The 23359-nt window shown below is 43.6% G+C and overlaps 1 protein-coding gene and 1 long non-coding RNA gene across 5 annotated transcripts in view; both read right to left on the bottom strand.

Moving 5' to 3' along the window:
- si:ch211-243j20.2 (uridine-cytidine kinase-like 1) overlaps positions 1–14245 on the bottom strand; it is a 40929-nt gene extending 26684 nt beyond the window's left edge. For 2 of the 4 annotated variants that reach the window (XR_009523791.1, XM_060042109.1), the window contains exons 1-4: positions 14077–14244; positions 12924–13132; positions 10811–10917; positions 7066–7236 (exon numbers count right to left, since the gene is read on the bottom strand). Coding sequence is in view for 2 of the 4 variants with exons in the window: in XM_060042109.1 (XP_059898092.1) it covers positions 7066–7236; positions 10811–10917; positions 12924–13132; positions 14077–14168 (579 nt within the window). In the remaining 2 variants the exon portion in view is untranslated. Of the gene's footprint in view, positions 1–7065; positions 7237–10810; positions 10918–12923; positions 13133–14076 lie in introns of all 4 variants that reach the window. The other 2 variants (XR_009523792.1, XM_060042110.1) reach the window with 2 other exon arrangements.
- Positions 14246–15358: 1113 nt separating this feature from the next.
- Positions 15359–16717, bottom strand: LOC132450067 (uncharacterized). Its single transcript, XR_009523779.1, has 3 exons — positions 16328–16717; positions 15894–16219; positions 15359–15788 (listed from the first exon to the last, which is right to left on the bottom strand). It is a non-coding gene; the product is annotated as an uncharacterized LOC132450067 (long non-coding RNA).
- Positions 16718–23359: the final 6642 nt, after the last annotated feature.

The raw sequence follows: 23359 nt of genomic DNA, 5'->3' as shown, positions 1-23359 counted from the left end.
TCCTGTTTTACTTATATTAATATCTCTACTTTCTATATTAGCTAAGAGTTTATTGTTTACTGTTTACTGTTTTTTTGTTTACTTTTTATAGTTAGGTAGTTAGTTAAGAGTTTATTGTTTATCTTATATTATTATTATAATTATTGTTTACTGTTTACTTTTTTATTTTACTTTTTATAGTTATCTAAGAGTGTATTGTTTATCTTATATTGTATATAATTTAATATTGTGTTTCTTTCTGTAAACTACTGGACAATCAATTTCCTTGAGGGAGTCATCCCAAAAGGATCAATAAAGCCTAATCTAATCTAATCTAAATCATCAATTAGATGTTCAGCAACCTTGGACCTGACATTTGGATAAGACCAGAATCCTGGTCTTCCATAAAAGGAATCGGAAATGTGTAGGGCTGCCCCCGACCAATGATTTTGCTAGTCGACTAGTAGTCGTTAGTACATGCCATTAGTCGAATAATCGTTACATGTTTTTTTTTTGGGGCATCAGAAAATGGTTCTGCTAATATACCAGTCCCGACATCTCGTACCTGCAATGACTAAGCAACCCAGCCATAGAATCTTTCAAGAGACTACGGGCCCCTGTATCCTACAGCTCAACGTTGAAGGACTTACACGTTCCAAATGTGAAGTGATTGAACGCCTTGCTACAAAGCACTCAGCCCAAGTCCTCCTTCTACAAGAAACCCACACTAAGGAGGACAAGGAGATTAAGATCTACGGCTACCACCTTGCAGCTTCAATTCACTCTCAACATCATGGAATAGCCACGCTAGTGAAAAATGGACACACCTACTCCATACTGGATTCCTCGCATAGCAGCGATCAACAATGGATTGCTGTATCAATCGGAGATACCACAGTGGTAAATGTATACAAACCACCAAAAACAAGTTTCTCCAACCTGCCGGTCTACGACCATCCTGTTATCTACTCTGGCGACTTTAACTGCCAAAACGAACAATGGGGTTACAAATACACAACACCAGACGGAGAAGCACTTGCAAACTGGGCATCCACCAACAACTTAACACTCCTCTACGACAGCAAACAACCATGCTCCTTTACCTCTGGCCGATGGCAAACCGGCACCAACCCTGACCTGGCCTTCTGCAGCTCCCAAGATCGCTCTACAGCACAGCGTACTGTTATCAGTAAGTTCCCACGCTCACAGCATAGACCTTCTCTCATCACCCACCCAGCTCTTGTAACTCCAACTACATCAATGCCACAGTCTAGATGGAATTTCAAAAAAGCAAACTGGGACATTTTCAGAGAAGAACTTAACAAACACCCCCCACTAGAACTAGCAGAACAAGACCAAGATACTACCTACAAGCACTTTAGCAACTCCATCATAAACGCAGCAAAAGCAAGCATACCTCGTGGCCACCGCAGAGTATATGTTCCTGGCTGGGATGAAGAATGTGAAACATATGCTCTTCTCCATGACAATGCAACCTCCTACGAGGAATCCCAAGAAGCTGCCACCGCTCTCCTCAACCATCTTGACAACCGACGCAGAGAGAAATGGATAGAAGAAACGGAAGATATTAAATCCACACATTCCAGCAGACAAGCGTGGAGCAAACTGAACAGGCTAATTGGAAATGTCAAACCTTTCACCTCACAAGCTCCAGTTAAGGCCAATGACATAGCTAACAACCTGATAAATAATGGGAAGTTCAATACACCAAACAAGACTTTACCTTCAAGATCAATAGACACTTGAAAGAAGCATGGAACGCACCATCAGCTGACCAAGATCTGTGCTCTGACTTCTCCATGGCTGAGGTCAAAGCAGCCATTGCCACACTCAAACAAAACAAAGCTCCAGGACCAGACTCCCTACACCCGGAATTCTACCAACACCTCCCAGAATTGACCCTACTATGGCTGAAGAACTTTTTCAACACGTGTCTCAGGACAGTGAAGATCCCAAAGATCTGGCGCACCGCCAAAATAGTTGCCATTAGGGCTGGGATAAACGATTATTTTTTAAACGATTAATCTAGCGATTATTTTTTCGATGCATCGATTCATCTAACGATTCATTTTTTCAGTCCGATTCGATTTCGATTCGATTCGATTCTCGATTATCTCCCCATTAATTGACTAATAGCAATTTATACATGTTGATTTACATATCTGAATTCCTTAACATTTCAATACATGTTTATTGCCTTTAAATTCCAAAATAAAAGTGCAAAGTAATGCATTCTTAGAATTCTACGGTGCTCAGTCATCTGCAGCTGCTACCGGGTGACGCCTCTTCAGGTGCTGGTGAATTGCCGTGGTGCTAGAATGGAAAGTCATCTCCATTTTGCAAAGACGACATATCACGGAATCGTTTCATTTCACATTAAAGAATTCCCATACTTTAGAGGAACGAGTGCGTGGCGCCTTGCACTTATGAAAGTCTGAGGAGCCACTCGCGTTGCAACTACGCTCCGGCGCCGCCCATCTTTTTTTTTTCTTTTTTAAATCGACGCGCATTTTTCGCGTCGCGCGACGTCGTCGATTACGTCGACGCGTCGTCCCAGCCCTAGTTGCCATACTCAAACCAAACAAACCAGCTGAAAATCTAAAAAGCTACCGACCAATTAGCCTACTCTGCATCAGCTTCAAACTCCTTGAAAGACTGATCCTCAACCGCATCTATGACACCGTTGATGAGAACCTCCCTAAGGAACAAGCCGGTTTCAGAAAAGGCTACTCTACCCCTGACCAAGTTGCCCGACTTACTGAGGATATCACAACTGCATTTCAATGCAAAGAAAAGGCTGGTGCAGTATTTGTAGACCTGAGTGCTGCATATGACACCATATGGCATCGTGGCCTTGCCTTGAAGCTGCTACAAACAATACCAAGCAAACACATGGTAAAACTTAACATGCAGATGACGACAAACAGAAGCTTCACACTGCACATCGACCATCAAAAAACCAAAAAGAAAATGCTAAAGAATGGCGTGCCCCAGGGATCTGTTCTAGCTCCAATCTGCTTCAACATCTATACCTCGGATTTACCAAAAACAAGCAGCAAAAAATACACCTATGCAGACGACATCGCACTCCTAACTACCGGAACTTCCTTTAGCTCACTAAATGACACCTTAACTGATGATCTTACTAATCTGAACAAATACTTTATCAACTGGCGACTGAAAATGAATGAAACAAAAACTGTCAGCAGCACCTTCCATCTTGCCAACCGACTAGCCAACATCCAACTAGAAGTCAAATGTGCAGGAAACATCATCCCATTTGAAAAGTCACCAAAAAACTTGGGTGTTACTCTGGATAGAACCCTAACCTATAAACAACACCTCCAGCAAGTCAGAGCCAAGGTGGAAGCAAGAAACTGCCTCATTCACCGTCTCTGCGGAACCTCGTGGGGAGCAAGTTTCCCTGTACTCTGGACTGCTACTCTAGCACTGGCCTACTCAACAGCAGAATACTGTGCACCTAATTGGTTCAAATCCACTCACACCTCCAAGCTTGACACAGCCCTCAACCACAGCATGCGGATAGTTTCAGGATGCATAAAATCTACACCAACCTCATACTTACCAATCCTCAGCGGAATCCCACCACCAGCAATCCGTCGTGAAGCAGCCTGCCTTAACCTTGCACAGAGAGCTAAACGCAGAGCCAGCCACCTACTCCACCACGACATCAACTCAAACGACCCACCACCACGCCTACCGTCGAGGGAACCAATCTCTGCAAGACTCCGGGGCCTGCTGCATGAGGCAAATGGCCAGCCACCTGGGTCCTGGACCATCACACAATGGACCAAACAGTGGGGCCAAGCCAACACCAAGCTACATGGCTACATCGAAACACCGTCCACAAGGCCTGCAGGACACAACCTCAACCAAAAATCCTGGGTACGACTTAACAGATGCCGGACAGGACATGGACGCTTCAGAGCCAACATGCACAGGATGAACCTTTGTGATGCCCCTGACTGCCCCTGTGGAGCCCCAGAGCAAACGGCTGATCACATCATAAACGACTGCACCAAGTACCAGTGCCCTGGTCTCCAGGCACTGTCTACCCTGAACAGCGAAGCACTGGCATGGCTAGAGGACACAAGCTTAGTCACTTAACAGTATTGAGATGTACTTTGTGACATACGAATATATATATATATATAGAAAATGGTTTGAGTCCAGGGCTGAGAAATGTGCTACTCATCACGATCAACTTAAATATTGCTGCAGCGATGCATCATATATCCGTTGCATCCACAACATCCGCATCGATCGATGAAAGATTGGAGCATGAGTTAGACAAATAGAAGAAACGACGAAGAAGAGGCATTGCGAACGACTGCGTTACTGGAGAAAGAGCGTCTTTTCTTGCTTCAATTCACATCTAACAAACACTGAGACAAATGTAGTCGATTTCTGTGTTTAACTGAGAAAACAGGGGGTGTAAGGCCGGAACCCTATAATGTTCCGCTAACTGTTGTCAATAATAATTGTTACGAGAGTAGCGTATGTGTGTGCGATTTTATACATTAAAAATAAAGATTTTAATCTTTATTTTGTTAGTAATTCAATTTACCTAGGGGCTATATTTAAAGCTACAAAAATAACACAATTGAAATGAAACCAAAGGGGGGGGATGACGTCATTGTTTGCGTATCTGGCGTCCACACGAATCCGAACACGAAAACGCAAAGGGACGTTTTATCCACCCTGGGACCTGGTTGCAAAAAAGTGCGTTTTCGGGAGAGAAGACGACAGCCTTCATGTGGCCTCTCCTGCGAGTAATGAGAAATGGTGCAAGACTAACTCATGTAACGAATGACGCGGAAGAATCATCGAGCTGGCAGACCAAGGTACAAGCCAAGGTCAAGACCAAGGCAGAGAACGTCCTCAACAGGACGGGCGGACACCCCTACCATCGAAAACCAAGGCCTGTCAGTGCTCCAACTCAACGTCGAGGGCCTTACCATCGCCAAACTCGAAGTAATCAGGCATCACGCCGTTTCCATTAAAGTGGCATTAGTCCTCCTGCAAGAGACACACTGGGTTTCTGAGAACAACCTCAAGCTGCCTGGGTTACTCCTCGCTGGGTCCATCCACAGCAAGACGCATGGAATGGCAACCCTTGTCCGGGAAGGATTAAGCTGGACAGCCACCAGCCAATCTTCACCTGGCTGCAACATGGAGTGGCTGGTCACCAAAATCCAAGAAACATCTGTCGTGAATGTATACAAGCCCCCACCAACAGCGCTGACTTTATCATCACTTCCACCTGTGCCAGCTCCCGCCATCTATGCAGGTGACTTCAACTGCCAACATACAGATTGGGGTTACAACCACACTTCCCAGGATGGCGAAGCGCTGAGTGAATGGGCTTCTAACATTGAAGCACTGCTGCTATTCGACGCAAAAGAGCCTCCAAGCTTCTTTTCTGCACGCTGGAACTCGTACACCAACCCAGACTTGACCTTCGCCATATGCCGCAGAAACGACCTGAAACCGGAGAAACGTGTCTTGGACAGGTTCCCTCGTTCACACCACCGGCCATCCATCATCACAGTACCATCGCTAGTACAGCCGGTAGCTGGAAAACCGGTCAGGAGATGGAATTTTAGGAAGGCGAACTGGCGGTTGTTTATGGCAGAAACGGAAAGAACTGCTGGACTGCGAGAACCAGAAGCAGCTGATGTGGACGCTGCATACGCCGCATAGGTCCAGGTGGACTGCAGTAGTGGAATCTATCGACTTCACCCACTCTAGCCGGAAGGCGTGGCAGACCATCAACCTGCCTTCAGGGAGAAAAACAACACCCAGCAGGTGTCCAGTGACAACAGATGCCATTGCTTCCCAGCTCCTGAAAAATGGCCGCTTCCCAGATGCAGACAAAAACTTCACACGACTGACCTCGTGCGAGGTATCTTCTCTCTCCAGAGCAGCCAGCGCCGATGCTAACCTCTCGGGAGACTTCACAGACTTCACAGCTGAAACTCTTGAAGACAATCCCGGACCGGCACATGGTGAGGTTCATCATGGAGATGCTATCGAACCGCAGCTTCACTCTACGGACCAGCGATGGCCAGACCAGCAGGCTTCGTAGGCTGAAGAACGGTGTTCCGCAAGGCTCCATCCTCTCACCAATCTTATTCAACATCTACATTCACGACCTGCCGGATACAACATCTGCCAAGTACGGCTATGCGGACGATTTAACCATCATGCTTCGACGTCCAACAAGGAAGGCGATGGAAGATGGTCTCAACCGAGACATGGGCATCTTGGCAGATTACCTCCATAAGTGGCACCTTCAGCTCAGCATGGGCAAGACAGAGTCTGCAGCATACCACCTCAACAATCGGGACGCAAGAAGGGAACTGGGGTCACACTTTTCGGTGGGTCGCAGAATTAGGTGTAACACCGGATTCGTCTGGAAGGTCGGCCCAAACGCACGTTTTCACACCAAAAAAGATCTGTGTGGACGGGGCCTGAGTATACATCTGAGTGTAGGCTACAAACACGATTAACTATTTACAAGTGCAAAAACACCAACATATTCTTTATTTTGCTCACCAGTTGTTGAGCAAAAAAGCCTCGTAAGGACAGTTCCTCTGCGTCTTTCTTGTAGATCGCACCATCTTTCAACGTCTTTGTTTAATGCGACTGCATCACCTTCTCTCCCATGATGGTCAGCAGCTTGCGGATTTCACCGTCCCTCCAGGTAAAACTACTCAAGTTGATATCGCTGCGTTGTCTCTGTTGTAGAGACAGCGCAGCAACACCTCTACCCAAGTCCAACCCCTGGAACCGTGGAGCCGTCTAATCGCATTTACATCAAAATGAAACCGCCAATGTGTGTAGGGTCCGGGAGGGTAAATTGGGGTGCTAGCTCAAGCAGGCAATTTACCTCGGGCAGAGTAAACGCGCAGACCATGACACACATGAGATAAGACGGGCATATTTGGCAGTTTAAAAACGCTGAGAGAGAGAGAGAGAGAGAGAGAGAGAGAGAGAGAGAGAGAATGTTTTAAGCCAACCATCATGGTGTCAGCGACTCACCCAGTCTTTTCTCCTGCTGTGGGAGGTGAAGTCGTAGACCGGAACTTTGATGCTCTTGCCTTTCTTCAGCTTCCTCAGCACAGTGACCAGCAGCTCAAAGTCAAAGGCATCGGGGTGGTCGAAGTTGTACTCGTTCTTACCGGCCAACTCCTGCTCTTCTTTATTCAATACCTGGCTCGTGCGCACACACACACACACACACACACACACACACACACACACAGTTTAGTTACAGTGAAGGTAGGTCTACTACAGAAATTGATCTAATGATAACTAGGTGTTGGGAGTGTTTACAATGCTTACTCGGCAAGGCAAAAAGAGCCGATGGAAAAACCCCTCTAAAAAGGCATGTCGCCAAGTTTGCATCTTTCTTGTGCTACATTTGAAGATGGCGTGCATATGGCCCATGCCCTAACTTCTAATGGTGCCATTTACCAGTCAATAGAGAGGTCATTTTCAATACAAAAGTATAAACAACGATAAATGAAACCGTGTCGGACAGAAGACTTTAATATTCTTGGAACTTCTGCTGATTGAAAAGAAGACGCTTCACTGAATGAATGGTCAATGGGTCGCATTCAACGACACAATCCCGGAGTTTAAGCCGCGTTTCCAACGGACGAACTTCCCCAAGGATCAGACAGTGCTACGGCAGCAACGGGGCAGACGGCACAGATTCTGGGCCTCAACCACACAGGGCGAGGGTCGGAGATGAGCAGAGTTTCCAGTTTGTGAAGGATACATTCTTGCAAGATGAATTCATTCACAAGTGGTATATACTAGAATACTAGAATTTGAAAAGGTTTGTTTTATGCTTTTATGATTTTTCCCTTTCCTCCAGCTTTTGCTAATCTGCTTTAAAATAATGTTTACCTAATGCCAATGGTCATCAGATCACAGGATGTTGAATATGGTTCAAGTGGATAGGATTTCTAATTATAGAAGCTGTAATGTTTAGATGGAGATAGTAACATAGGTTAATTGAACATACTCTGAGCCACTGCTCTCCTATCATATGGCGACTTCTCTTAGCTCTGTTAAGTTGAGGCCGTTCTCTATATCCCCAACAGTGTAGCGGTTCCGCAGGTAGTGCTATGTGTGATAAAAGGATTATGTATTGCTGTGTACTCTTGCGTATGTGTGGTCAAGCTTTCTTCTCAGGTGTTTTTACTAAAGGCTGTGGAACTCTATTGTGGGCCAACTCTGCTAGAAAGGAGACTGGTGCATGCATACATTAAATAGGCATTTACTGACAACTATTGTGTTTCTTCCATTTTGAAGTGTCATCTGTCCTAGACGCAGTGTCTCAAAGTAATTGCCACAACATCCACAAAGCCAATAAAAACAGTTCCACTTTGTACATTTTTATTAAACATAATGAAATAATTAATAATTCAAATAATTATGGGAAAACTTGACATATTTAGGAGGATTCAGAAAAGTTATTTCTTTAAAAACACAATACTTTTTTAATGCAATATTGTAGAACTTCTGTGGACAAGCAGATGACACTGCTCTTTGACAAGGCGTTTGGGGATCCAACTCTTCATGTCGAGGGGTTTAAGACCCACACCCCAGAACACGTCAGTATGAGGGACCATCAAATGAGGTGGTTCCCAGCCATGCCTCTTCAGTAAAGGGGCGTCAGAAGCCAAAAAACTGTCTTGTCAGATCAGGAAATGCCTGGCGTCTCCGCAATACCCCAGATGACAGCCCTGACATTCCTTCCTAGGCAGCCCCAGCTGTTTGTTTACATTTGCAAAAAGTTATTTTGAGAAAAAACGTTGCTTCTAATTTCTTCAAATTATTTTGGTACTGAGGTATATTGAACATCACTGTAGTGATTATATTTTATACAGTTGTTTATTTAATTCTATGCTTCAAAGGGTCCATAGTCAGCTTTATACATTTTGTGAAACTTTAAATTATTAAAGTTAATTCAAATAGACAGATAATATAAAACATTACCTTATCAGGATCATGTACAGCGAAAAGGCTAATGGAGGAACCAAGCTGAAGGCTGTAGTAATGTAGTTATCAATAAGACCTACTGTGGGCTTCCTTTGGTTTCTTTGCAGCAGACGTTTTCAACTTCCATTAGCATTCTAGCACATTTTACAGTAGTGCACCGAAATAAGGATGACAATAAATCCACAGCCACGCAACTTGAACGTCTCCTAGTTAAGTTTTACCAGTGCAAGCCGTTATATATTCAAGTGGTGCTGTATTATCAGTGATTACTGTATCTGCGACTAATCACATCACCTATACTATGCAGACATGTTTCATCAAATGTGCATTTTATCATTGAAGCATGTGAACCTATTCAAGTAGTACCCACAAATTAAATGATTAACCAAGAAAATAGGTAATTTATGACATTTAAGGAAGAAGCCCAGGTTGTAGTTTCAGATTCAGACAACTTTATTTATCCCAAGAAGGGCAATTCATTTGCAGCTTACCCAGTCCATTCACACACCTTAAGAGACTTAAAAACTCAGACAAGATAGTTATGTCAAAGGCAGGAGATCAGCGTACATAGGTCAGTACAAAGAACCAACCAGCAGCAGTAAATAAAATAAAACATTTGTTATGGTTCATGGTTGCCAGGTTATGTTACTTATATATTTAAAAAGGTTTTCCAGAATGTAGTGGCTATGTGATGCAACCTAAAACACTACCGGTAAAAAGTTTGGGGTCACCCAGAGAATTTCATGTCTTCCATGAAAACTCACACTTTTATTCAACAGTTTTCAGCTGTGCTAACCTAAATGCAAAAGGGTTTTCTGATTATCAATTAGCCTTTTAACACGATTAGCTAAACAATATACCATTAGAACACAGGTGGTTGGTGGAATGGACCTCGGTACACCTATGTAGATATTCCATAAAAAATCTGCAGTTTCAGGCTAGAATAGTAATTTACCACATTAACAATGTCTAGACTGTATTTCTGATTAATTTAATGTTATCTTCATTAAAATAAACATTGCTTTTCTTTAAAAAATAATGACATTTCTGTCTCCTTGGAAATTTTGAACCAGGTGGTAGTTGCTATGTTATCAGTGTTTTCCCCAGTGAGAGTTTCAGTTCGCAGTAGTATACACAACCATCTGGTGCTGCCGTTTCGATTCCATTCAAAAAGCGTTATGGCACGACTCTTGAACCGTACTACCGATGCATTATTAATCTTTATTTTTTGGTACTTGATGGGAGTATGTTTTCTTTCCCTCCGAGAGTTTTGTACTTCGTTGATTAGAGAAAAAGCTTTTGTCACAAATATGACTTTCTATGAACAATGCTTCCTATGAACAATGCAATAATTACAACACAACATGGAAGAATGTAAAAAATAGGTTTCAGTTTTCTTTTTTCTAATCTTTATTTTCTATGTCATTAAAGCAAAAGCTGTTCTTGTGTCTGGCTGTGAGTTTGCGTGCATGCTATGCGTAGATCGTGTCAAAACAAATCAGATTGGCCAATACACACTGAAGATAAATTTAATAATTTCAAAATTACAAAAGTTATCCCTCTCTGGCGAACAGAATGTTTCAGCAGGCGAACGAATTAAAAAAAGTTTATTTTTTTATTCTGATTATTAATTTATCTGCATCGAGACGGAATCGTTCTAGAGAGAATCGCGATGCATCGTAGCATCGATTATTTTTCCCACCCCTAGTTATGCAGATATTATATGATGATTAAGGAGGTAGTCTCTATGTGATAGAGACTAGATAGGTGGTACCTTGTAAAAGGAGTCCATTGAGAGAAGAACCACCCAGGGAACATCCAGCGCCTCAATGATCTTATTGGCCACAGTGGTTTTCCCAGAAGCACTCCCTCCACAGAGGCCTATGGGACACAAAGAGGAGCTGCTGGGTTATTTTTAACTATACACAACTGCATAGGAAGGCCTTTACCATACACAGTGGCCCGGACTGTGTGTAGAAATATGAGAAAATGTGAAGGAGCATTAGTATGGCCAGTCGAGTACATAGGTAGACATTATATTACATCTGACGACCGATAACATTTCCATTTGATTGGAAAACATATGCTTACTCAAATGGAAATTGATATTGATATTATGAAAAAAAGAACACATTCAATACAAGTTTCAGTGATCCAATGAAATAATCCAAAGTGTGAAATATTGTCGTATGCCCAGTCTTCAGACAAAGACTAATCTGAAAGAAGTCGATGCTATTTTAACAAGCAATTAATTACGCGTTAACGCAATCTGATTTTAACGTGGTTAATACAAAATCGACGCACCTTTTTTTCCCTTTCTCTGATTTTGAAAGGTTTTGCCTACAAAATGTCAACATTCATATGTGGTGATCACCAAGTTTCATATTCAGCCCACACTGAGTGAGTCAATAAAAGTCCCTCAAGATCACTTGGTCTAGTTTTTTTTGCTTATTAAGTACATTTGGTATGATAATGTGTCATTCCATTTGATAATCTCATTTAACGTCAATTGGAGTCGTTTAAAATATCATTTGAAAGTGCGATTAATCGCGAGATAACTCACCAATACTATGGGAATAATTGCAAACTTTTAATCTTTGCCCATGCACTTATCGTTATATTTAAAAGAAAAAATAAATTGTTCACTCCGATAGCATGTAGCATGTTGCCCAACTCCTTTTTCTGAACAATAATGTCAATTTTCCTAATTCAATTTAACATTTTGGTTGATGATCTTGCAGCCAACTGAACTGGACTCTAGCAGTACACATTTGGTTATTTTTCTCAATTTGATTGAAGCTCTGAGTTACTCTTATTTATATGATTATTCACAGGTTTATGTTACTCTATTATGTTTGCTTTATGTTACTCTATTGCATTTCAATAATTTGAAGTTCTGGAAGCTCAGTGAGAGGTCTCCTATTCAGAGAATAATTACTAATGCCGCGTTTCCACCGTCAGGTTCGGTACGAATAGGTGCAGCATGGTTTGCGTTTCCACCGCCAAATGTGGGCGGAGTCCGGACTTAGACGTGATTACCATCAGGGTACTGTCGGCGGTGGAAACCCAAGCCGTAGCTGTACTGGGTCAAACCGCACCTTCAATACTAGGCTAAGGCGTTCTGGGCCAAAGCGCATCGTCGCTGGCAACGCGCCATAAGGTCCTGTGTCCTGAATGTTCATGGACTAGTTTTTGCACTAACCTCCTACGTCTTTTGCACTTCAGTTAATGTGAAGAAGATAATGTTGCACACAGAATTAAATGTGACATTTCAAGTGAGATAGGCGGTCTTATTTTCCTAATTTTTTGTAATGCCTTTGAATATTATGGGGGACATTAATCGCAATATATATATATATATATATATATATATATATATATATATATATATATATATATTGCAGTGGGGTCGGGCAGCTCTGGATCTTCATTCATTTGTAACCATAAACACCGGTCAGCCAAACGCTCTGTGAACATATCTGTTCTAGTTGACCGTCTCTGTATGAGCACATTTCAAATTTAGACAACTGCTCACTGATTTCTGACCAATAAGGGTGCCTGATTACTTCAGAGATTCCATCTTACCAGTCAATCACAGGCGAATGAATGCATCACTTTTGGACGGTGGGCAGGGAGAGAGCAGATGGAGGCTACGTTTCGCGCTCTCTTTACGTGTCTCAAATCGTACCCACAGCACCTTTAAATGACACAGCTGCATGGTCTAAATGATAATGGTGATAATATACAGCAAACGCTTTGAATTTTATTCCACTGTATATTTTTTGCAAAGGTACAACTCTGTAGGTTTTAGATAACAACTTTCTGGCCCAATCACTAGAACAGTGTCAATGTAAAAGTCTTTAAGACATACGAGGGTGTGCTCTCACCGATGACAAACGCCTCTGTAAAGGTGGTCCCCGCAACGTTGTACCAGGGTGGTCTCCCGGCTGTGTAGATGGTCCTCTTACTGGTTCTCAGCAAAGGGGGCTCTGTTTTGGATTGGCTGGTTGTCCGTTTCCGTGGGGAAAGCGAAGGGGTCAGAAGACATCGCTGAGCGTGGCCCGGCAGGCTGTCCATGGAATCATCACTGCTCCCACTGGGGGGAAAAGAAATGTCCACTTGACATAGTGTAGTTATTAATTTGACAATGCTGGATGAATGAGTGCAGAGTGAACGAGTGACCATCAGAAGTGCCTAGTGAGCTCATGACCTGTCCCAACGCCACTACCATGTGTTTCAGGCATTCAGACAAGAATGAACATGAGAACTGTTCTGCCGAGAGAGAAGAGACTGAATCCAAAATCTCTGAATCCAGTCTACGGAGTTCTCTTGCAGTGTTATTGTGTGTGTGGTTGAGGGGGGTGCTGGGAGATCTTGCCAGTCTCCCCAGGAAAAACACAGCTGCCCTGGACACACCTGGGCGCTGGGACAGTCTCTCGCATGAGTAAGGTTGTCATCACGTGGCCGTTACTACTGAAGATAGATCAAATACTTGTTTCTTTACGATTAAAAGCATACTACAGTGAACCAAAATCCATTAAAACATTTCCACTATCTAAAGAATCACCAAAAATAAGCAATCATAGAAGACGCCATGCTAGTTTTTGCAAAGCATCTTAATAGAGACAACATGTTCACAACCACTTCTTTGGTTGTTCCAGAGAAGTAGACCGAGAATTTATGCTACCCTTAAGACAAGAGCTTCTCATAGCTTTAGGACAGAGATGTGAGGCTATCTTTAAGACAGATGTTAGGCTATCTTTAAGACAGATGTTAGGCTATCTTTAAGACAGATGTTAGGCTATCTTTAAGACAGATGTTAGGCTAGCTTTAAGAGAGATGTTAGGCTTAGCTTTAAGACCGATGTTAAGCTAGCTTTAAGACTGATGTTAGGCTAGCTTTAAGAGGAGAGGTTAGGCTAGCTTTAAGACGAGATATTAGGCTAGCTTTAAGACAGTTAGCCCGTCAGCTAACATCAGAAGAGCTGCTCATTGAGCGGTTAGGTGTGGACTATTACTAGACGCATTCTCCTTGTGATACCTGTCAGGTCTTGGCGCAGGCCGGTCTTCCTCTACCCCTTCATCCTTGTGTATCATGGTCATGTCTTCCTCTGGGCTGGTGTAAGTCGCCATGTTTCCATGTCGAGGAAAAGCGGCGCGTGTACACGCAGGAGAGGCTTGATGACGTCAGCCTCTGTGTACAATACGGCGCAGAGCATTACACGCACACACACACACACACACACACACACACACACACACACACACACACACACACACACACACACACACACACACACACACACACACACACACACACACACACACACACACACACACACACACACACACACACACACACACACACACACACACGTGTGTGAAGGACTGATTAAACATTGACATTAATATCCATACCATATAGTACCATCAATGAAGGGTCTCATTTGGCATATTTAGTAAGGCCCGTGCTAGTAGGCACCATGTTAACCAAACCAGAACCCAACTATAAATTAAGCAGATCCGGGGTATCCAAAGCGATTTACAACTAAGGCTAAGAACATTGGAAGAATAAAATAAAATAAAAAATTGAGTGGGTATACGGCTTTGATTTATCTTTTTGTTTTTATTTGCTCATTCTATATTTTATAAAATGAATAAAAAGCACACAAACAATTCTTGCAGTGGATCTAGGCATAAACCCAGATATTGGCAAATATACATTGAAATCTAGCTATACAACAGGCAAATGTATTAATATGTAACTATTATTAGTATTATTTATTATTAGTAGGCCTATTATTAAAATAAAAATGTCATTAAAAACGTATAATTAATATGACAAAATACATAAAGTTAGCTGCCATAAACTGCAATTACCTCTGTTGTACATCTCAACAGCAGGTGATGTTGTCTATTGTCTATTTGTATATTTGATGTTGAACTCTTGTTGACATGTTCGACCTTATAGTTATGGTTATTTGCCTTTGATTAAGAAATGAAAATGAATAAATAAATACAATTAAAACTAAATGAAAAATTAAGAATTACTGCAGAGGCATAATAGAGCAGGCATCTCCAAACGGCGGACCGCGGTCCGGGTCCGGACCTATGGTGATGGTCCTATCCGGACCCATTTCACTATACAAAGCATGATTATGTTAATAAAGAAATTTCTCACTGAAATACTAAATGAAAGGCAGAATAGTCCGTAGAACAGTATAAAAACAGCAAAAAGCAATGATCTTCACAGAGCGAAGATCATGCACTCACCGAAATCCCCCCCCCCCCCCCTTTCCGTCTGTAACGGCATCTACGTAATAGCGTCACTCACAAAATAGCCAATCAAATTGATTGCTTACCGGAAGAGCGATTTGGAATGAGAAAATGGCTTGCTCGAAAATTAGGAAAGTAGACCACGAAAACAGACATTTTAAAGATGAATGGACTGACCAATAGATGTTCATTCTCCCGCAAGGCAGTACTAATCCTTTGCTGTGTCTTTTATGTGTTGATATCGTGGCGCTGATAAAAAGCGGGAAGATTAAGCGGCATTACGAATCCAAACACAGATCCTTTGAGGAAAAGTATCCTTTTAAGTAAGAGCGTGGAAAATATCCGAGCTGAGAGCTCAGTATGAGAGGTCTACGCGATTGTTCACACACTCATTTACAGGCCATCAACGTGCAAATTAATGCTCACTTAAGATTGCATGGATTTTGGGGCAACATGAAAAAACTTTCAGTGACGCGACTGTTGTGAAGGAGCGCTTGAACGCCGCTGCCGAGACGTTACTTGAATGTAAACAAAGGGATGAAAGGGATGAAAAGCAAAGCAAATCCCAATGTCAACTGCAACGAAAATCTGAAATGTTATCAGATGACGCACTGTCACAGCTTGATGTGGCTGTTCAGAGTGCCCCATCCTTAGCCATTGATGAGTCTTCAGATGTAACTGATAATGCCTAGCTTTTGGTGTATGTGCGATTTTTTCATCAAGGCAAGAAAGAGATCTGTGAGGATCTGTTGGGTCTAACACCACTTGAGACACACACAAGACGAGAAGATATTTATGAGGCTATTAAGGCGATGCAGTCAAAGAGGGGGATTGAACTAACAAAGGTTGTCTCAGTCACGACAGATGGGGTACCTGTTTTGCTTACTTGAAATGTAGGCCTAGTGTACCTCTTTTGCTTACTTGAAATGTAGGCCTACTAGTGTACCTGTTTTGCTTACTTGAAATGAAGGCCTAATGCTCTTTTTGTGTTTATTTGAAATGTAGGCCTGGTGTACCTGTTTTGCTTACTTGAAATGTAGGCCTAATGCACTTTGTGTTTATTTGAAGTGTCGGCCTAGTGTTCCTGTTCTGCTTACTTGACATGTAGGCCTTATGCACTTTTATGTTTACTTGAAATGCAGGCCTAGCGTATCTGTTTTGTTTACTTGAAATGTTAATATGCGTTACTTTGTCTTACTTGTTTTTCATGGTTAAAAGTAAGCTATTAAGAAATTGAAGATAAATACAACTGAAATTATAAGGAAATATGCCGTGTTGATTGTATTTGACAAAAGTAGGCTATTCGGACGTGGTAGGTTAGAAGTTCGGACCTTTCTTGGAAGGAATTTTTAGTAACCTTGTCCAATTTAAATTGAAGACATTTTGAACAGCTCTCTTGGCTCGTATTCCAGTTGCGTACACAACGATTACTAAAAAACAATTGTAGTGCTGTATCTTTTTTTTTGCATATCATATGTTGTATATCAACGTATTTTTCAACGGGTAGAGCGCATTTCCTTTACAGCTTTTACAACAGCTCTCTAACTTTCCATAAATCGTAACAGAGTGGCGAAGTCACACCCCTTCCAGTAGAGCCCCTGGGACCTATGAGATCGAAAAATATGGATGGGTTTCAATGAGAGAGAAAGTCATTATCTTCTGATCCCAGTCTTTATATGCCCCGGATTACACATATGTTGTTTGTGGATTTAAATGATAATTTTTCATGTCAAGAGTTTGATCGTTTACTGTGCAATTATTCAGTTAAAGGCTGTAGAGAAAACACAACGAGAAAGACTACATGTCTCGTATGTGCTGTCACGCTCCCTCCCAGCGACTGGCGTGGACAAGACCAACAATCTCCCCATCGGCATAACTGAAACTCTCCACATGCCCCAACTTATAATGGTTGTCACCACTTTTATCCTCCCCTTGGAAAAAAAACTAACATTATCAAACTTCCTCACGAAAATGTTTAGTTTTCTTTGCATGAAAATTTATCTTTTAAATCCACAAACAACATATTCTCGTCGAACCAAAGGGTTGGGGCGAGTATTATACAAAAAGGGGATATATGAATAACACGAAAACAGACGCACTCTCAGCACTGATAAGGCATCTGGCCCTGGCTATGTCCCGGAGGACCAGGTCGGTTCAACCTTGTTGAGACATAACAATGGCAGAACACCTTGTCAGTATGAGAGGCCCTGGCTTGTCCCTAGACTAGAAATGTGAACAACAGAGAGACACTAAAATACACCAACATTCTACAGGGCATATAAAGACTGGGACCAGAAAATAATTATTTTCTCTCCATTGACACCCATTCATATTTTTTCGATCTCATAGGTCCCATGAGCTCTACCGGAAGGGGCGTGACTTCGCCACTCTATAAGCGATCGATTTCAGTAGCAGTCGCTAGCCGGTGATTGACTCGGCTGTCAGATCGACTCGGCGCTTACAGATGACGTATCGACACTTGACGTATCGACACAAGCCAACGGTGTATAGATAAAATAGATCTATACACCGAGAAATAGAAAATAGATGGAAATAAAATAAGTACAAACTAAATAAGTGAAAAGGAGCGATTGGATAAAGTGGTATTAGTGGTAATAGTGGTAAAGTGATAAAGTGATAAATATTATAGCAGCAATTGTTGGCAGCATAAATTAACTAAAGTGATGAAGTGAAAATTGGGTAAAAATAAATAAATAAATTGGGTAAAAAAAATTAAAATAAAGTACAAATAAATAAATAAATAAAGTGACATTGGTCTCAGGGCATAGTGTCTCCACGGTCCCTTCTTCAGCCGGAGGTAGATGCGTTAAACAGTCTGATGGCCACAGGAAGAAAATACTTCCTCTGGCGTTCTGCGTTACACCGGGGGAGGATGAGTCTGTTGCTGAAGGTGCTTCTGCTCGAGGTCAGCACCTGGTGGAGAGGGTGAGCATTGTTGACCAGGATATTGTGCAGTATACACAGCATCCTCCTCTCAGACACCACCACCAAAGAGTCCAGCTGGACCCCCAGGATGGAGCCAGCCTTCCTGATGATCCTACTGATCTTCCTGGCATCTGCTGCCCTCAGCCTGCTACCCCAGCACACAACTGCAAAAAAGATGGCACTGGCTATCATCGACTGGTAGAACATCCTCAGCATGATGTTACATACTTTGAATGACCGGAGATTCCTCAAGAAATAGAGTAGACTCTGGCCCTTCTTGTACACAGCCTCGGTGTTCTTGGCCCAGTCCAGTTTGTTATCCAGGTATACTCCAAGGTATTTGTAATCCTGGACAACATCCACAGTCACACCGTTGATGGAGATGGGTGTAGGTGCAGATTTCCTCCTGCGGAAATCCACCACCAGCTCCTTAGTCTTGGTGGGGTTGATAAGCAGGTTATTTGCACACCACTCGATAAAGGAGTCCACAACGCTCCTGTACTCCTCCTCCTTCCCCTCACTAACACAGCCAACAATTGCAGAGTCATCCGCAAACTTCTGCAGGTGGCAGGACTCAGAGAGGAACTGAAAGTCTGAGGTGTACAGGGAGAACAGAAAGGGGGAAAGAACAGTTCCCTGAGGAGCCCCAGTGCTGCTGACCACAGTATCAGACACACCGTCCTGCAGTCTGACATACTGCGGTCGACCTGTTAAATAGTCCGTAATCCAGGAAACCAGGGGAGGGTCCACCTGCATCGCCGTCAGCTTACTCCCCAGCAGAGCAGGCCGGATGGTGTTGAACGCACTGGAGAAGTCCAAGAACAGGATTCTCACAGTGCTTCCCGGACTGTCCAGGTGGGCGCAGGCACGGTGGAGCAGGAAGATGATGGCGTCCTCCACTCCTAGTCTCGGCTGGTAAGCAAACTGAAGAGGGTCCAATGATGAGCTGGCCAAGGGCCGAAGAAGTGACAGGACCAGCCTCTCCAGGGACTTCATCAGGTGAGACGTCAGTGCCACCGGTCTGTAGTCGTTGAGGATGCTGGGACGCGACTTCTTCGGTACAGGTACCAGGCAGGATGTCTTCCACAGTACAGGGACCCTCTCCAGACTCAGGCTCAGGTTGAAGATGTGCTGCAGAACTCCACTCAGCTGGGTTGCACATGTTTTGAGGACCCTTGGGCTGACATCGTCGGGTCCTGCTGCCTTGCCTGGGCGGAGTCTGCACAGCTCCTTCCTCACCTGCTCTGCAGTGAAGGTCTGTCTGCCGTGTGTGTTGAAGGTAGGGGTGTAACGGTGCACAAAAATCTCGGTTTGGTACGTACCTCGGTTTTGAGGTCACGGTTCGGTTCATTTTCGGTACAGTAAGAAATCAAAATGCTAAATAATATAAATGTGCTTCATAACATGTGCTTCAAGTTGTTCATAACACACTTTTGTGCTTTTTACAATAGGAACATTAGACAATACAAAAATAGAATTCTGCTCAAAAATATAAAGATTCTGAAATGTAGAAATAAAAATAAATAACATGACACGACAGTTTTTTTTTAAAATACATTATCTAATGTGCAACAATGAACAATTGCAACACTAAACAGTTTCAATTTGTTGCTCAGATTAAATAACATGAATAAGGCTCAGACTGTTTCTTTAAAAACAAATCTTTTCTCAATCTAATGTGCAACAATGAACAATTGCAACACTAAACAGTTTCAAGTTGTTGCTCAGATTAATTTTTACTCCCCCCCCCCCCCAATCTTTAGCCCTGATGACTTTCACTCAATCTATCTGTTTTTTGCCAGAAAAATCTCCTTATCCACATTATCTGCAGGATAATAATACCCAAGATTTGGGTGTACATACGATGTACTCCACATGTTACTCCCGTATGCCACAATGCAATGCGGTCGTATTTTTCCGGAGGAGAAGAAGAAGCTGAATAACCGCGAAAACGAATATATTTAATGATGGAGTCTGCGGCTTTCGTTTAGAAATGTCAACAATTTATTTGGGATTTAAAGGGACTCTCACCTTTGTTGTATTTGAGAATTACAGCACATTCAAATCATCCCGCCTTCCTCCAATGCCCCACCCCCTAAGCGTTATTCTTTAGAGTACAAAACTAAGCGTAGCGAGTACTGTAACGACCTCGCCGGTGACATAATGATGTCGAGTCATTAGTAGTTGAAGGTAGTTTTAATGGTCCAAAACCAGGTCACTGAAACCCGTAACATTGTAACCAACGGCAGAAAACCGACACTAAACAAACCCCGGTTACCCCGGCAACCCCCAACACGGTCTCACTCGCGTGCAGGCCCCCACCCTCCTGTTCTTCCAAGGCCCTCCCCCAGCTGACCTAATGATTCGCCCCCACGCTGATTGACAAGAACATTACAATACATGCACATAGAACTGGCATAACGGACAACGAAATATAATGTAACACATAACACACAAAGTATTTAACTGTCCCAGGGTCGCTACAGTACAAAAGTTCTAGACTCCCATGGGTTAAAAGACTCCCAGGCAGGGTCATAATATCTACCATCATGGAGCTCCAGATTAGCGGGACAACGTCGCGTCTGAGCCCGAAATGGGTCCCGTAATCGGACTGAGTGTGGCGGTTGGTTGCCAACGGTCTGGAGGTCTTCCTGGAGCTCCAGAGTAGCGGGACAACGTCGCGTCTGAGTCCGAAATGGGTCCCGTAATCGGACTGAGTGTGGCGGTTGGTTGCCAACGGTCTGGAGGTCTTCCTGGAGCTCCAGAGTAGCGGGACAACTTCGCGTCTGAGTCCGAAACGGGTCCCCTAATCGGACTGAGTGGTGCGGTTGGTTGCCAACGGTCTGGAGGTCCTGAGAATCATCCAGGGGAGCGGGACCACTTGGCTTCTGAGGCGGAATCGGGTCCCCTTGTCGGACTGAATGGTGCAGTTGGTGGCCAACAGTCTGGAGGTCTTCCTGAGGCTCCAGAGGAGGGTAACTCTGTGAGTCTGAGTCCGAGATGAGTCCCCTAATCGGACTGAATGGTGCAGTTTCAGTACGCCGTGGACCACTTTGGTCTGCCATCGTCAGTCGCTACGGTCGCTACTCGCTACTGTCTGCCGTGGAATCAAAACAAACCCTCTAGTTGAGGACGCGCCTTGATGACGCGGGCCCGAATGCGCCACAAGAAGCAGACGGAAAACCTTATATATCCATGCAGCAAGCAGACAGGTCTGTCGGCCAATAAGGTCATTCGGTCCGAAGAATTTTATTGGTTGAAGTTTTCACTAAATATTATGAGAGTAAAATAATTGTTTGTTTTTACTCCTGGTGGGTCTGTCTTGCATATTAGAGTGTTATTACCTTATTAATACCAATTTAACCGTATCCAAAAAAAGTGTAAAAATGCAACAAAGGTAAGAGTCCCTTTAACATAGAATATTTAACATTCAAAATTAATTAAAAAAAAACTTGAACAAGGAAATGTAACATTCAACATCAATACAACCAGAGAATGTCTAATATGAGAGACGGGCTCTGATACAACCTCCAGCTTTCCTCGTTCCTTGTTTACATGACGTGGGCGCATCTGTCTGCGTCACACAAATACCCGGCGCATTTACTGACGCAAATGACGTTTAGAAATGTTCAGCGTAGTGTCAGAATTCTCGTTTGTTCGTTCCCTAAATAGTGCACTATATCATGAACACTGGAATAGTGAGTGAGTGAGTGAATAGGGAACGATTTCGAACACAGCTACGTTGTGCGCAACTGTGCATGTGCGGCCGCAGCATGTTCCACACATGCGGTCCTCTACTTAATATGTCCGTATTGAAACTCGTTCAGTACGCCTCCGCACCGAACCGAGCACCCCGTACCGAAACGGTTCAATACAAATACATGTACCGTTACACCCCTAGTTGAAGGGGGTGGGGAGAGGTGATGGTGGGGGGGAGAGAACAGGTAGGGCGTAGTCAGGAAGGAATGGAGGGTGGGCAGCAGGGCTGGAGGTTTGGAGGTGGATGGTTGTAGAGGAGCTGGGGGAGGGGTAGTTCGGAGCCCTCTATTCAAACCTATTGAAAAACAGGTTCAACTCGTTGGCTCGTTCAGTACCACCTCCTATTGTTTGGCTGCCCGATGGTTTGTAGCCAGTGATGCTCCTCATGCCGCTCCACACGTCCTTCAGGTTGTTCTGCTGGAGTTTGCGCTCCAGCTTCCTCCTGTAGCTGTCCTTACCCTGTTGGATCCTCTCCTTAAGCTTCCTCTGTACCCGCTTCATCTGCTCCCTGTCCCTATCTCTGAAGGCCCTCTTCTTCTCATTCAGCAGGACCTTGATGTCTCTGGTGACCCACGGCTTGTTATTGGGGAAACAGCGTACAGTCACTGTAGGAACAACACTGTCCACACAGAAGTTGATGTACCCTGTTATGCGGTCCGTGAGATCCTCAAGGTCCTCTCCATGCGAATCACAGAGCAACTCCCAGTCTGTTAGTTCAAAGCAGCCCTGCAAAGCTTCATCGGTCTCCTGTGACCATCCTCTCACTGTCCTGGTGGTCACAGGTAGCCGCTGGACTTGGGGCTTATACAGGGGCTGCATGTGGATGAGGTTGTGGTCTGATTTTCCAAGAGGAGGAAGGGCAGTGGAGCTGTAAGCATCCTTAACATTTGCATACAACAGGTCCAGTGTCTAGTTTTCCATGGTAGGACAGTCCACAAACTGCTTGAAAGTGGGCAGTGTTGCAGCCAGAGTGATGTGATTGCTCGTCCGTCTTATTAGCCAGCGACCTCACATTCCCCATGGTGATGGAAGGGAGAGATGGTTTATATCTCCGCTTCTTTTCTCTGTGTTTACGTCCAGCCTTACATCCCCTGAACTTCCTCCTCAGTTCTCTGGGGATTTCAGGTCTCTCCCGCATCAGCGCCGATGGTTGTAGCGACAACAGCTGATCTCGGGTGTAAACAATAGATACGCCGCATTGTTGCGCCCCGACGGAGACGCGGTCGGGAAAAATTGTCCCAAGAATGAGACACACGGACAAAAAACACGAAAAAAAGTTAGTACAACAACTTACTGAAGAAAAAAACGGTAATAGAAAACAATAAATATGAATTCTGGCATTC

Source organism: Gadus macrocephalus, chromosome 21 (genome assembly GCF_031168955.1).
Source record: "Gadus macrocephalus chromosome 21, ASM3116895v1".
Classification (NCBI taxonomy): Eukaryota; Metazoa; Chordata; class Actinopteri; order Gadiformes; family Gadidae; genus Gadus; species Gadus macrocephalus.
This window is presented reverse-complemented; position numbering and strand designations above follow the sequence as displayed.